This window comes from Oncorhynchus tshawytscha, unplaced genomic scaffold (genome assembly GCF_018296145.1).
Source record: "Oncorhynchus tshawytscha isolate Ot180627B unplaced genomic scaffold, Otsh_v2.0 Un_contig_993_pilon_pilon, whole genome shotgun sequence".
Classification (NCBI taxonomy): Eukaryota; Metazoa; Chordata; class Actinopteri; order Salmoniformes; family Salmonidae; genus Oncorhynchus; species Oncorhynchus tshawytscha.
The window spans coordinates 299,164-315,024 of NW_024609715.1; the positions used below are offsets into that span (position 1 = coordinate 299,164).

General features: G+C 45.0%; 1 protein-coding gene across 1 annotated transcript in view; it reads right to left on the reverse strand.

Annotated features, from left to right (window-relative positions):
• LOC112241768 (myosin-11-like) overlaps positions 1 to 10,349 on the reverse strand; it is a 92,683-nt gene extending 82,334 nt beyond the window's left edge. Inside the window, exons 1-4 of the mRNA XM_042317185.1 lie at positions 10,154 to 10,349; positions 4,812 to 5,040; positions 4,104 to 4,274; positions 2,896 to 3,052 (exon numbers count right to left, since the gene is read on the reverse strand). Of these exons, the coding sequence (XP_042173119.1) occupies positions 2,896 to 3,052; positions 4,104 to 4,274; positions 4,812 to 4,979 (496 nt within the window). The 5' untranslated portion in view covers positions 4,980 to 5,040; positions 10,154 to 10,349. The remainder of the gene's footprint in view (positions 1 to 2,895; positions 3,053 to 4,103; positions 4,275 to 4,811; positions 5,041 to 10,153) is intronic.
• Positions 10,350 to 15,861: the final 5,512 nt, after the last annotated feature.

Sequence of the window (15,861 nt, forward strand, 5' to 3'; positions counted from 1 at the left end):
TTGTTTGTACAGATGAACGTGGTACCTTCAGGCGTTTGGAAATGTTTCCCAAGGATGAACCAGACTTGTGGAGGTCTACAATTTTTTTCTGGGGTCATGGCTGATTTATTTTGATTTCCCCATGATGTCAAGCAAAGAGGCACTGACTTTGAAGGTAGGCCTTGAAATACATCCAGAGGTACACCTCCAATTGACTCAAATGATGTCAATTAGCCTATCAGAAGCTTCTAAAGCCATGACATCATTTTCTGGAATTTTCCAAGCTGTTTAAAGGCACAGTCAACTTAGTGTATGTAAACTTCTGACCCACTGGAATTGTGATATAGTGAATTATAAGTGAAATAATCTGTCTGTAAACAATTGTTGGAAAAATTACTTGTGTCATGAACAAAGTAGATGTCCTAACCGACTTGCCAAAACTATAGTTTGTTAACAAGAAATTTGTGGAGTGGTTGAAAAATAAGTTTTAGGTACTGGTACCATGTGTACATAACCAAGTCATCATTGACTAGGTACTGGTACCCCGTGTATATAACCAAGTTATCATTGACTAGGTACTGGTACCCTGTGTATATAACCAAGTTATCATTGACTGGGTGCTGGTACCCCGTATATATAAGCAAGTTATCATTGACTAGGTACTGGTACCCTGTGTATATAACCAAGTTATCATTGACTAGGTACTGGTACCCTGTGTATATAACCAAGTTATCATTGACTAGGTACTGGTACCCTGTGTATATAACCAAGTTATCATTGACTAGGTACTGGTACCCCGTGTATATAACCAAGTTATCATTGACTAGGTACTGGTACCCCGTGTATATAACCAAGTTATCATTGACTGGGTACTGGTACCCCGTGTATATAACCAAGTTATCATTGACTAGGTACTGGTACCCTGTGTATATAACCAAGTTATCATTGACTAGGTACTGGTACCCTGTGTATATAACCAAGTTATCATTGACTAGGTACTGGTACCCCGTGTATATAACCAAGTTATCATTGACTGGGTACTGGTACCCTGTGTATATAACCAAGTTATCATTGACTAGGTACTGGTACCCTGTGTATATAACCAAGTTATCATTGACTAGGTACTGGTACCCTGTGTATATAACCAAGTTATCATTGACTAGGTACTGGTACCCTGTGTATATAACCAAGTTAACATTGACTAGGTACTGGTACCCCGTGTATATAACCAAGTTATCATTGTAGGTACTGGTGTGTCATTTAATGAATGTATATGAGAAATGGGACATACACAGTTTAATTGACTAGGACTGGTACCCTGTGTATATAACAACATTGAATGTCTAGAGATATCTGTCTGGTCTAGTGTGTGGATTTAACCTTAAATGTTTCCAAATGCCTTCCTGGTACACCCTTATAGTTCACTACTTTTCACCAGGGCCCTACAACATTGATATAGTTCACTACTTTTCTGGTCTAGCAGTGGGGCCCAAATACTTCCCTATATAGTTCACTACTTTTCACCAGGGCCCTACTCCCTATATAGTTCACTACTTTTCACCAGGGCCCTACTCCCTATATAGTTCACTACTTTTCACCAGGGCCCTACTCCCTGTATAGTTCACTACTTTTCATCAGGGCCCTACTGGTACCCCGTGTATATAACCAAGTTATCATTGACTGGGTACTGGTACCCCGTGTATATAACCAAGTTATCATTGACTAGGTACTGGTACCCTGTGTATATAATCAAGTTATCATTGACTGGGTATAACCAAGTTATCATTGACTGGGTACTGGTACCCCGTGTATATAACCAAGTTATCATTGACTAGGTACTGGTACCCTGTGTATATAATCAAGTTATCATTGACTAGGTACTGGTACACCGTGTATATAACCAAGTTATCATTAATCATTGTGTATTTATTATTATTAGTAGTATAATTTGCATCTCATCTTCTCTCTTCATTGTTGGGGACGTAGGTCAGCATTTCACTGTTAGTCTACACCTGTTGTTCACAAAGCATGTGACAAATATTTCATTTGATGTGCTCTGGTGAAAAGCTGACTTATAGGGAATAGGGCTCTGGTAGGGCTAAAGTAGTGAACTATATAGGGAGTAGGGCCCTGGTGAAAAGTAGTGAACTATACAGGGAATAGGGCTCTGGTAGGGCTAAAGTAGTGAACTATATAGGGAGTAGGGCCCTGGTGAAAAGTAGTGAACTATACAGGGAATAGGGCTCTGGTAGGGCTAAAGTAGTGAACTATATAGGGAGTAGGGCCCTGGTGAAAAGTAGTGAACTATATAGGGAATAGGGCCCTGGTGAAAAGTAGTGAACTATATAGGGAGTAGGGCCCTGGTGAAAAGTAGTGAACTATATAGGGAGTAGGGCCCTGGTGAAAAGTTTTTTATTTTACCTTTATTTAACCAGGCAAGTCAGTTAAGAACAAATTCTTATTTTCAATGACGGCCTAGGAACAGTGGGTTAACTGCCTGTTCAGGGGCAGAACGACAGATTTGTACCTTGTCAGCTCGGGGATTTGAACTCGCAACCTTCCAGTTACTAGTCCAACACTCTAACCACTAGGCTACCCTGCCGCCCCGTTCACAGTAGTGAACTATATAGGGAGTACCAGGAAGGCATTTGGAAGGCAAGTTTAAGGTTAAATCCACTGCTAGACCAGACAGATATCTCTAGACATTCAATGTTGTATCGCCTGTCCTCAATTAAACTGTGTTGTCCCATTTCTATAACATTCATTAAACACACACACACACACACACACTCTCTCTCTCTCTCCTTTGCTCTCTCTCTCTCTCTCTCTCTTTGCTCTCTCTCTCTCTCTCTCTCTCTCCTCTCTCTCTCTCTCTCTCTCTCTCCTTTGCTCTCTCTCTCTCTCTCTCTCCTTTACCTTGCATCATGTTCCTGTAAGCGTTATCAGTGATGGAGTAGATATGAGGAGGAACCTCGTGGCGTTTCTTCCCCTTATAAATCTGAATGATCTTCTCTGAGTAGATAGGAAGCATCTTATAGGGGTTCACCACCACACAGAACAGACCTGAATACGTCTAGAGAGGAGGGGAGGGGGAAGAGGAGAAGAAGAGAGGAGGGAAGGAGGAGGAGGGGAGAGGAGAAAGAGGGGAAGGGGTGATGGAGGAAGAGCAGGGGAGAGGAGAGGATGTGAGGGGAGAGGAGGGGAAGGAAGAGGATGGAGGGAGGATGGAGGAGGGGGGGAGAGGAGAGGAGAAAGAGGGGCAAGAGGAGGAAGAGAGCAGGGGAGAAAAAGGAGGAAGAGGAAGTTGATGAAGAGGAGGAGGAGAGGAAAGGTTAGGATATACTTATTGACATCATGTTTGTGTTTGTGTTGTGTGTGTGTGTTTGTGTGTGTCTATACGGATATTGTCTATACACTTGTATGCCTTTCCTGCAGTCAAATGACCAAATCACCCTCCAGTGGCCTCATGGGTGGAATGTTATTCATATTATCATTTTATAAACACTATTCATAAAAACCCGCTGAGAAAAACCAGCTGAGAAAAACCAGCTGAGAAAAACCAGCTGAGAAAAACCAGCTGAGAAAAACCAGCTGAGAAAAACCAGCTGAGAAAAACCAGCTGAGAAAAACCAGCTGAGAAAAACCCGCTGAGAAAAACCAGCTGAGAAAAACCAGCTGAGAAAAATATTTATGTATATAAAGTGTAATACTGGGATACAAACTCAACATTGAATACATTTCAACTCTGTATCTGACATGGTACAGGGGTCTTCTTTTATTTCAGCCCATAACCATGTGTGTGAGGTGTATACTTTTGTTTCAACGTAGATTTGTTTAAGATTACCCAGAAACACTCTGTGTGGCCTGATTTAGCCCACTGCAGGAGAAGGTGAACAAATAAGTGCTATCTAGAACCTAAAATGGATCTTCGGCTGTCCCCATAGGAGAACCCTTTGAATAACACTTTTTGGGTTCCAGGTAGAACCCTTTTGGTTCCAGGGAGAACCCTTTTGGGTTCCATATAGGACCCTTTCCACAGAGGTTTCTACATGGGACCCAAAAGGTTTCTTCTATGGGGACTGAAGAACGCTTTTGGAACCCATTTGTTGTAAGAGTGTACTCACGTAGATGAGGCTGGAGAAGTACCTCTCTTTGAGGTTGTGGAGGACAGAGGCCTCGTTGAGACAGGTCAGAGCTGCCATGTCCTCCACCTTACTGAACTTAGGAGGGTTCATCTTCTGGATGTCATCCTTGTTAACTGTCGCTTTCCTACCGTTAGCCAACTCTACCAGCACCTGGAGAGGAGGAGGAAGAACAGGAAGAGGAGAAGGAGGAAGAGGAGGAAAAAGATGAAGAGGAGGAGAAGGAGGAAGAGGAGGATGAAGATCAGGAGCAGGACGAAAAGGAAGAAGAGGAGGGAAATGAGGAGGAAGAGGATGAGGAGGAAGATGAGTAGGTGGAGGAAGAGGAGGAGGAAGAAGAGGAGAAAGGAGGAGAAGGAGGAAGAGGAGGAAAACGATGAGGAGGGGAGGAAGGAGGAAGAGGAGGAGGAGGAAAAAGATGAAGAGGAGAAAGAGGAGGGGAAAGAGGAAGAGGATGAAAAAGATGAAGAGAAGGAGGAGGGGAAGGAGGAAGAGGATGAAAAAGATGAAGAGGAGGAGGAGGAAGAGGAGGAAAATGAGGAGGAAGAGGACGAGGAGGAAGATGTGGAGGATGAGGAGGAGGAAGAAGAAGATAAGGAAGAAGAGGAGGAGGAAGATTTACTAGGGCCCTGGTGAAAAGTAGTGTACTATATAGGGAATAGGGTGCCATTTGGGGTGTAACATCCTTACATCGTCTCCCTTCTCCTCCTTGATGCTGGCGGCCTCAAACCCCTCCTTCTCTGACGGGATCCACACCATCTTCTTGGCCGACCAATCAGCCTGCCCCACACCACTGTTCCTGAAGTCGTCATCCTGCCGCAGGAACTTGCTGTCGTCAGAGGCGGAGTCGGCAGCCATCTTGGGAAGGTCGTCGTCGGTGACAGGAAGGTCGTCTGTGATTGAAGGGTCGGTCTCAAAGCTGAGGGAGAGGGAGAGAAAGAGAGAGGAAAAGGGAGAGATGAGAAGGAGAAGGAGAGATATAGGAAGAGGGGGAGATATGAAGAGAGGAGGAGAGATATAGGAAGAGAGGATGAGAAAGAGAGATATAGGAAGAGGGGGAGAGATGAAGAGAGGAGGAGAGATATAGGAAGAGAGGATGAGAAAGAGAGATATAGGAAGAGAGGGAGAGATGAAGAGAGGAGGAGAGATATAGGAAGAGAGGATGAGAAAGAGAGATATAGGAAGAGAGGGAGAGAGGAGGAGAGATATAGGAAGAGAGGATGAGAAAGAGAGATAGAGGGAGAGATGAAGAGAGGAGGAGAGATATAGGAAGAGAGGATGAGAAAGAGAGATATAGGAAGAGAGGGAGAGATGAAGAGAGGAGGAGAAGGAGAGATATAGGAAGAGAGGAGGAGAAGGAGAGATATAGGAAGAGAGGAGGAGAAGGAGAGATATAGGAAGAGAGGAGGAGAAGGAGAGATATAGGAAGAGAGGGAGAGATGAAGAGAGGAGGAGAAGGAGAGATATAGGAAGAGGGGGAGAGATGAAGAGAGGAGGAGAAGGAGATATAGGAAGAGAGGAGGAGAAGGAGAGATATAGGAAGAGAGGAGGAGAAGGAGAGATATAGGAAGAGGGGGAGAGAGTATGATGTTATAACTATCCCTCTGATGATGAGGAATTCACAAAACATCAACTCAAACAACAACAATCACAACAATTAATAGGAAATGCTACTTTAGACCTCAGAAACTTTCCAACGGTCTGTCTGTCTGTCTGTCTGTCTGTCTGTCTGTCTGTCTGTCTGTCTGTCTGTCTGTCTGTCTGTCTGTCTGTCTGTCTGTCCTGTCTGTCTGTCTGTCTGTCTGTCTGTCCAGTCTGTCTGTCTGTCTGTCTGTCCAGTCTGTGTGTCTGTCTGTCTGTCTGTCTGTCCAGTCTGTGTCTGTCTGTCTGTCTGTCCTGTCTGTCTGTCTGTCTGTCTCTGTCGGTCTGTCCAGTCTGTGTGTCTGACTGTCTGTCTGTCTGTCTGTCTGTCTGTCTGTCTGTCTGTCTGTCTGTCTGTCTGTCTGTCTGTCTGTCTGTCTGTCTGTCTGTCTGTCTGTCTGTCTGTCTGTCTGTCTGTCTGTCTGTCTCTTTCTCTCTCTCTGTATCACTCTGTGGTTTAACAGCACATTTTAAATTCATCCTCCAATGCCTCGTTATATCGGTCTACAGCTTCAGTTTCAATCTCGATTAATTTTGGATTTATTCAGGGTCTCATTCCCAATCTCCTACAACCGCATAAATAAAAAAGATAAACAGTACAGTACAGCCTCACTTATCAATCTGCCTCTCAGGTAACCCCCTCTTCATATAGTGAACTGCATGGTCCACGTCATCATTACTCACTGACAGCTCTTCTTCTCTCCCTGCTGCGGGTCACAGGACCCACAAGGCTTTGCAGCAGCCCAGCTCCGCCTGCCCATGACCACGATGCCATAGAATATGTAAAATATCAGCAGGATAACTGCAGCTATAAAACCTTGAAACAGCGGTTGATAAGCCATGCTGGGAGGACGATAACGATGACCATGTTTGGTTGAAGCCTCTCCTCAAACCCCACTGCCTCTGATGGCCCTATACAGAGAGATGCTAGGGGTTTGCGTCCCAAATGGCATCCTAGTCCCTACGTAGTGCACTACTTTTGACCAGGGCCCATAGGACTAAGGGCACAGCCAGGGACTTAACCACTTCTATTCCTTATAAGGGAACTGTGTCCAGTCAGTGTCTCCTCTCCTGTGGCCAGCTCCAGCCTAGCGTTACTGTTGACACCAACTTGATGACCTGTCAATCAGTCAGTCACTAGGCCACTTAGTCTCTGGTCTCAGCATTAACATCTATTTATATTTTTATTTAACATTTATTTAACTAGGCAAGTCAGTTAAGAACAAATTCTTATTTACAATGACGGCCTACCAGAAGGCAAAAGGCCTCCTGCGGGGACGGGGGCTGGGATTAAAATAAAAATATAGGACCAAACACACATCATGACAAGAGAGACAACACAACAGTACATAAAGAGAGACCTAAGACAACAACATAGCCAGGCAGCAGCACATGACAACACAGCTTGGTAGCAGCACAACATGGTAGCAGCACAACATGGTAGCAGCACAACATGGTAGCAACACAACATGGTAGCAGCACAACATGGTAGCAACACAACATGGTAGCAACACAACATGGCAGCAGCACAACATGGCAGCAGCACAACATGGCAGCAGCACAACATGGCAGCAGCACAACATGGTAGCAGCACAACATGGTAGCAACACAACATGGTAGCAACACAACATGGTAGCAGCATAACATGGTAGCAGCATAACATGGTAGCAACACAACATGGTAGCAGCACAACATGGCAGCAGCACAACATGGCAGCAGCATAACATGGTAGCAACACAACATGGTAGCAGCACAACATGGCAGCAGCACAACATGGTAGCATCACAACATGGCAGCAGCACAACATGGCAGCAGCACAACATGGTACAAACATTATTGGGCACAGACAACAGAACAAATGGCAAGAAGGTAGAGACAACAACACATCACACAAAGCAGCCACAGCCGTCAGTAATAATGTCCATGATGGAGTCTTTGAATGAAGAGATGAAAGTGCCCAGTAAAAGGATACATTGACATTAGCTGATGGTGTTCTGGCTGCACAGTAAGGACGGGTTACCAGGTGCTGGGCTGTGTGGCGGCTGGGCCAGCGGGGATACCAGGTACTGGGCTGTGTGGCGGCTGGGCCAGCGGGGATACCAGGTGCTGGGCTGTGTGGCGGCTGGGCCAGCGGGGATACCAGGTACTGGGCTGTGTGGCGGCTGGGCCAGCGGGGATACCAGGTGCTGGGCTGTGTGGCGGCTGGGCCAGCGGGGATACCAGGTGCTGGGCTGTGTGGCGGCTGGGCCAGCGGGGATACCAGGTGCTGGGCTGTGTGGCGGCTGGGCCAGATACCAGGTGCTGGGCTGTGTGGCGGCAGCGGGGCCAGCTGGGTGGGATACCAGGACTACCAGGGCTGTGTGGCGGCTGGGCCAGCGGGGATACCAGGTACTGCTGGCGGCTGGGCCAGCGGGGATACCAGGTACTGGGCTGTGTGGCGGCTGGGCCAGCGGGGATACCAGGTACTGGGCTGTGTGGCGGCTGGGCCAGCGGGGATACCAGGTACTGGGCTGTGTGGCGGCTGGGCCAGCGGGGATACCAGGTGCTGGGCTGTGTGGCGGCTGGGCCAGCGGGGATACCAGGGTTCGGGTCAATTCCATTTCAATACAGGAGATGAATTGAAATTCACAATCAAGTTATTGAATGGCTGCCGTTGTATTTGGAATAGATGGGAGTTGAAATGGGATTGATCCCAACTCGGGTGTCAAACCAACTTCTGGTGATGATGTTTGTATTTTCAATAGATGGGAGTTGAAATGGGATTGATCCCAACTCGGGTGTCAAACCAACTTCTGGTGATGATGTTTGTATTTTCAATAGATGGGAGTTGAAATGGGATTGATCCCAACTCGGGTGTCAAACCAACTTCTGGTGATGATGGTTGTATTTGGAATAGATGGGAGTTGAAATGGGATTGATCCCAACTCGGGTGTCAAACCAACTTCTGGTGATGATGGTTGTATTTGGAATAGATGGGAGTTGAAATGGGATTGATCCCAACTCGGGTGTCAAACCAACTTCTGGTGATGATGGTTGTATTTTCAATAGATGGGAGTTGAAATGGGATTGATCCCAACTCGGGTGTCAAACCAACTTCTGGTGATGATGGTTGTATTTTGAATAGATGGGAGTTGAAATGGGATTGATCCCAACTCGGGTGTCAAACCAACTTCTGGTGATGATGGTTGTATTTGGAATAGATGGGAGTTGAAATGGGATTGATCCCAACTCGGGTGTCAAACCAACTTCTGGTGATGATGTTTGTATTTTCAATAGATGGGAGTTGAAATGGGATTGATCCCAACTCAGGAGTCAAACCAACTTCTGGTGATGATGGTTGTATTTTCAATAGATGGGAGTTGAAATGGGATTGATCCCAACTCAGGAGTCAAATCAACTTCTGGTGATGATGGTTGTATTTTCAATAGATGGGAGTTGAAATGGGATTGATCCCAACTCGGGTGTCAAACCAACTTCTGGTGATGATGGTTGTATTTGGAATAGATGGGAGTTGAAATGGGATTGATCCCAACTCGGGTGTCAAACCAACTTCTGGTGATGATGTTTGTATTTTCAATAGATGGGAGTTGAAATGGGATTGATCCCAACTCGGGTGTCAAACCAACTTCTGGTGATGATGGTTGTATTTGGAATAGATGGGAGTTGAAATGGGATTGATCCCAACTCGGGTGTCAAACCAACTTCTGGTGATGATGGTTGTATTTTCAATAGATGGGAGTTGAAATGGGATTGATCCCAACTCGGGTGTCAAACCAACTTCTGGTGATGATGTTTGTATTTTTTAGGTCTATGAATTGTTGCACAAGGTGACATGCTAATAAATGAAATGGCAGTTGGAAAAAGTCCATCACCTGACATAAACATCACTCTATTATCCTAGTCTGTATGTAAACACAGCCTCTGTCAAGAGGTCTAAACCATTATGGCACAGTAGGTAGGTAGTGTCGCGCTTATTGCATGTTCAAACCCAACCCAACTATACCCTTGTATCACCACAACACTAAAACACAAGCTGAGACCCAGGGGATCGGGTCCTACATGGAAAAGTCGAAACGTCATCTAAATTTAGCGACAACAACTTATCTGAAAGTCCAATTAAGTGCACATTGTTGATTTAAACATTGCAAAGCAACACGTAGCACCTGAACAGGTGCAGCCCGCCTAAAACCTTGTAGCATATTTCCTTTTCCAACGGTCTTTCTTCTAACAGAACCGACAATAGATATATATATATATTTCCGTGTTCAAACAACGCTGTCCTGCACGCAGTAACAGACCTCTCTATATGCACCTGTCTATACAGAACGGTTACCGGTAGACTATTCGCATACGGCCACATTTATTCAAAAGGAAGCAGACTCAATACTCACGTTAGTCTTTCTCCGGTAGATGATGGACTCGGGATGTAGTCTATTCTACAAAGTTGTCTGGGTATACGTTACTCCACGAGATAGCGGGACGGGACAGGTAAACTGATGAGGGTTGAACTATCCTTCCACCGGATGAAGCATCCTACCCAGGTATTTAAACAGGCCCGCTCCGCCCGTGGGAGGAGAGCAGCGCGCGCGGTTCCTCCTCGTCTCTATGGTGACCAAAATTTGACAGCAGCCAACGCTTTGAGGTACCAGTTTGTGTGTGATATCATTACCCTGTACCATATCATTACCCTGGTACCAGTTTGTTTGTGATATTACCCTGGTACCAGTTTGTTTGTGCTCTCATTACCCTGGTACCAGTTTGTTTGTGCTATCATTACCCTGGTACCAGTTTGTTTGTGCTATCATTACCCTGGTACCAGTTTGTTTGTGCTATCATTACCCTGGTACCAGTTTGTTTCATTACCCTGCTATCAGTTTGTTTGTTATCCCTGGTACCAGTTTGTTTGTGCTATCATTACCCTGGTACCAGTTTGTTTGTGCTATCAGTTTGTTTGTGCTATCATTACCCTGGTACCAGTTTGTTTGTGCTATCATTACCCTGGTACCAGTTTGTTTGTGCTATCATTACCCTGGTACCAGTTTGTTTGTGCTATCATTACCCTGGTACCAGTTTGTTTGTGCTATCATTACCCTGGTACCAGTTTGTTTGTGCTATCTGGTACCTTTGTACTACCCTGGTACCAGTTTGTTTGTGCTATCATTACCCTGGTACCAGTTTGTTTGTGATATCATTACCCTGGTACCAGTTTGTTTGTGCTATCATTACCCTGGTACCAGTTTGTTTGTGCTATCATTACCCTGGTACCAGTTTGTTTGTGCTATCATTACCCTGGTACCAGTTTGTTTGTGCTATCATTACCCTGGTACCAGTTTGTTTGTGCTATCATTACCCTGGTACTACCCTGGTACCAGTTTGTTTGTGCTATCATTACCCTGGTACCAGTTTGTTTGTGCTATCATTACCCTGGTACCAGTTTGTTTGTGATATCATTACCCTGGTACCAGTTTGTTTGTGCTATCATTACCCTGGTACCAGTTTGTTTGTGCTATCATTACCCTGGTACCAGTTTGTTTGTGCTATCATTACCCTGGTACCAGTTTGTTTGTGATATCATTACCCTGGTACCAGTTTGTTTGTGATATCATTACCCTGGTACCAGTTTGTTTGTGCTATCATTACCCTGGTACCAGTTTGTTTGTGCTATCATTACCCTGGTACCAGTTTGTTTGTGCTATCATTACCCTGGTACCAGTTTGTTTGTGATATCATTACCCTGGTACCAGTTTGTTTGTGCTATCATTACCCTGGTACCAGTTTGTTTGTGCTATCATTACCCTGGTACTACCCTGGTACCAGTTTGTTTGTGCTATCATTACCCTGGTACCAGTTTGTTTGTGCTATCATTACCCTGGTACCAGTTTGTTTGTGCTATCATTACCCTGGTACTACCCTGGTACCAGTTTGTTTGTGCTATCATTACCTTGGTACCAGTTTGTTTGTGCTATCATTACACTCCTTGGCATGACAAGGTTAGCTAGGACGCTGGCCTTCCACAGATGGTGACTTAGACCGATTCAAGCCTACTGCCAGAGCACTTCTTTGGAATGAATGAAATCAAACGTGGATGTATTTTATGGAATAGCAACCATGGTTACAACAAATGAAACATGTACAGGCCCATTCACCTTTTATCTAAATGACACAATTTGAAAGGAGAACGTTTACAATAGAGCCTAAGGATATGTTTTTTTGGTTCACCTAATTACGGTGTTTATCTGTAGCCTAAATATTGTGCTCTCTCTTTCTCTTACTCTTTCTCTTTTTCCTTCCTTCCTTCCTTCCTTCCTTCCTTCCTTCCTTCCTTCCTTCCTTCCTTCCTTCCTTCCTTCCTTCCTTCCTTCCTTCCTTCCTTCCTTCCTTCCTTCCTTCCTTCCTTCCTTCCTTCCTTCCTTCTCTCTCTCTCTGTCTCTCTCTCCGTCTCTCTCTGTCTCCCTCACTCTCTCTCTCTCTCTGTCTCTTTCAATTCAATTCAATTCAATTCAAGGGCTTTATTGGCATGGGAAACATGTGTTAACATTGCCAAAGCAAGTGAGGTAGATAATATATAAAGTGAAATAAACAATAAAAATTAACAGTAGACATCACACATACAGAAGTTTCAAAACAATAAAGACATTACAAATGTCATATTATATATATATATACAGTGTTTTAACAATGTACAAATGGTAAAGGACACAAGATAAAATAAATAAGCATAGATATGGGTTGTCTTTCTCTCCGTCTCGCTCTCCGTCTCTCTCTCTCTCTCTCTCTCTGGACAGAGTTTGTGTGCTCAATGAGAAAGGATCAAGATATGTGGCATAATTAGACATTACAGCCCATGGAAATGCATGGAAATGAACCAGCTTTTGAGTCCCAAATGGCACCCTATTCCCTATATAGTGCACTGCTTTTGATCAGGGTGGCCAGGGCCCATATATAGGGAATAGGGTGTAATTTGGGATGTAGCTTCTGTGTTTTAATGCTTTCAATGCTATCTTGAAGATATTTTGCATTCTATTTACTCAGAGTCAATGGCCTACTTGGCTCAAGTGCATGTAAGGACATTGTGGAAACTAACTGTGGACTGAACCTTTACTGTGTCATAATGCCTTATGATCTGGAACTCTGCTGTGTGTTACCATGTAATCACATGTATAGAGAGGAGGAGGGGGAGAGAGAAAGAAGAGGGGGGAGAGAGAGAGAAAGAGAGAGATGGGTAGAGAGAAAGAGAGGGAGAGAGTTAGAGGGGGATAGAGAGGGAGAGAGAGATAAAGAGAGAGAAGGTAGAGAGAAAGAGAGGAGAGAGAGTTAGAGGGGGATAGGAGAGGAGTTAGAGGGGGCATATAGGAGAGAGAGATAAAGAGAGAAAAAGGGGGAGAGAGTTAGAGGGGGATAGGAGAGAGATGTAGAGAAAGAGGGGGAGAGAGGGGGGAGAGGGAGAGAGAGATAAAGAGAGAGAAGGTAGAGAGAAAGAGAGGGAGAGAGTTAGAGGGGGATAGAGAGGGGAGAGAGAGCTAAAGAGAGAGAAGGTAGAGAGAAAGAGAGGGAGAGAGTTAGAGAGAAAGAGGGGGGGGGATAGAGAGAGGAGAGAGAGATAAAGAGAGAGAAGGTAGAGAGAAAGAGAGGAGAGAGAGGGAGAGAGTTAGGGGGGATAGAGGGGAGAGAGAGATGTAGAGAGAAAGAGGGGGGGAGAGAGTTAGAGAGAAAGAGAGGGAGGGGCATAGAGAGGGGAGAGAGAGCTAAAGAGAGAGAAGGTAGAGAGAAAGAGAGGGAGAGAGTTAGGGGGGGAGAGAGAGATGTAGAGAGAAAGAGGGGGAGAGAGTTAGAGGGGGCATAGAGAGGGGAGAGAGAGATAAAGAGAGAGAAGGTAGAGAGAAAGAGAGAAAGGAGAGAGTTAGAGAGGGGGATAGAGAGGGGAGAGAGAGATGTAAAGAGAAAGAGAAGAGGGGAGAGAGTTAGAGGGGGGAGGGGGCATAGAGAGAAAGAGGGGAGAGAGAGATAAAGAGAGAGAAGGTAGAGAGAAAGAGAGAGAGAGAGTTAGAGGGGGATAGAGAGGGGAGAGAGAGATGTAGAGAAAAGGGGAGAAAGTTAGAGGGGGAAGGGGGAGAGAGTTAAAGAGGGGGAATAGAGAGGGGAGAGAGAGAGAGAGAGAGAGAGGAGAGAGAAAGAGGGAGAGAGTTAGAGAGGGGGAAGAGAGGGAGAGAAGGTAAAGAGAGAGAAGGTAGAGAGAAAGAGAGGGAGAGAGTTAGAGGGGGATAGAGAGAGTGAGAGAGAGATAAGAGAGAGAGTTAGAGGGGGGATAGAGAGGTGAGAGAGAGATAAAGAGAGAGAAGGTAGAGAGAAAGACGAGGCATGTGTAACCAATGTGAATGGCTAGCTGGTTAGCAGTGGTGCGCTAATAGCATTTCAATCGGGTGACGTCACTCGCTCTGAGACTTTGAAGTAGTTGTTCCCTTCACTCTGCAAAGACCGCAGCTTTTGTGGAGCGATGAGTAATGATGCTTTGAGGGTGTCAGTTGTCTATGTGCGCAGAGGGTCCCTGGTTCGAGCCCGGGTTGGGGCGAGGGGACGGATGAAAGTTAAACTGTTACACATGCAGAGAGTGAGTGCAAGATAGATAAAGAGAGAGATACTGATGTGTGGTTAGGGTACAGTTGAAGTCGGAAGTTTACATACATTTAGGTTGGAGTCATTAAAACTCATTTTTCAACCACTTCACAAATTTCTTGTTAACGAACTATAGTTTTGGCCAGTCGGTTAGGACATCTACTTTGTGCATGACACAAGTAATTTTTCCAACAATTGTTTACAGACAGATTATTTCACTTACAATTCACTGTATCACAATTCCAGTGGGTCAGAAGTTTACATACACTAAGTTGACTGCCTTTAAACAGCTTGGAAAATTCCAGAAAATTATGTCATGGCTTTAGAAGTTTCTGATAGGCTAATTGACATAATTTGAGTCAATTGGAGGTGTACCTGTGGATGTATTTCAAGGCCAACCTTCAAGCTCAGTGCCTCTTTGCTTGACATCATGGGAAAATCAAAAGAAATCAGCCAAGACCTCAGAAAAAAAATTGTAGACCTCCACAAGTCTGGTTCATCCTTGGGAGCTATTTCCAAATGCCTGAAGGTACCACATTCATCTGTTCAAACAATAGTACGCAAGTATAAACACCATGGGACCACGCAGCCGTCATACCGCTCAGGAAGGAGACGCGTTCTGTCTCCTAGAGATGAACATACTTTGGTGAGAAAAGTGCAAATCAATCCCAGAACAACAGCAAAGGACTTTGTGAAGATGTTGGAGGAAACAGGTACAAAATGATCGATATCCACAGTAAAATGAGTCCAAAATCGCCACTGCTTCAAAACCGCCATAAAAAAGACAGACTACGGGTTGCAACTGCACATTGGGACAAAGATCTTACTTTTTGGAGAAATGTCCTCTGGTCTGATGAAACAAAAATATAACTGTTTGGCCATAATGACCATCGTAATGTTCGGAGGAAAAAGGGGGAGGCTTGCAAGCCGAAGAACACCATCCCAACCGTGAAGCACGGGGGTGGCAGCATCATGTTGTGGGGGGGGGCTGCAGGAAGGACTGGTGCACTTCACTAAATAGATGGCATTATGAAGATGGAAATTATGTGGATATATTAAAGCAACATCTCAAGACACCAAGTTGAAGCTTGGTTGAAAATGGGTCTTCCAAATGGACAATGACCCCAAGCATACTTCCAAAGTTGTGGCAAAATGGCTTAAGGACAACAAAGTCAACAAAGTCAAGATATTGGAGTGGTCATCACAAAGCCCTGACCTCAAGCCTATAGAAAATCTGTGGTTTGAACTGAAAAAGTTTTTGTGAGCAAGGAGGCCTACAAACCTGACTCATTACCCTATTCACCCAACTAGGAGACAGGTATCATTACCATATACCCCCACTAGGAGACATGTATCATTACCATATATCCCCACTAGGAGACAGTTATCATTACCGTATACCCCCACTAGGAGATAGGTATCATTACCATATACCCCCACTAGGAGACAGGTATCATTACCATATACCCCCACTAGGAGACAGCGG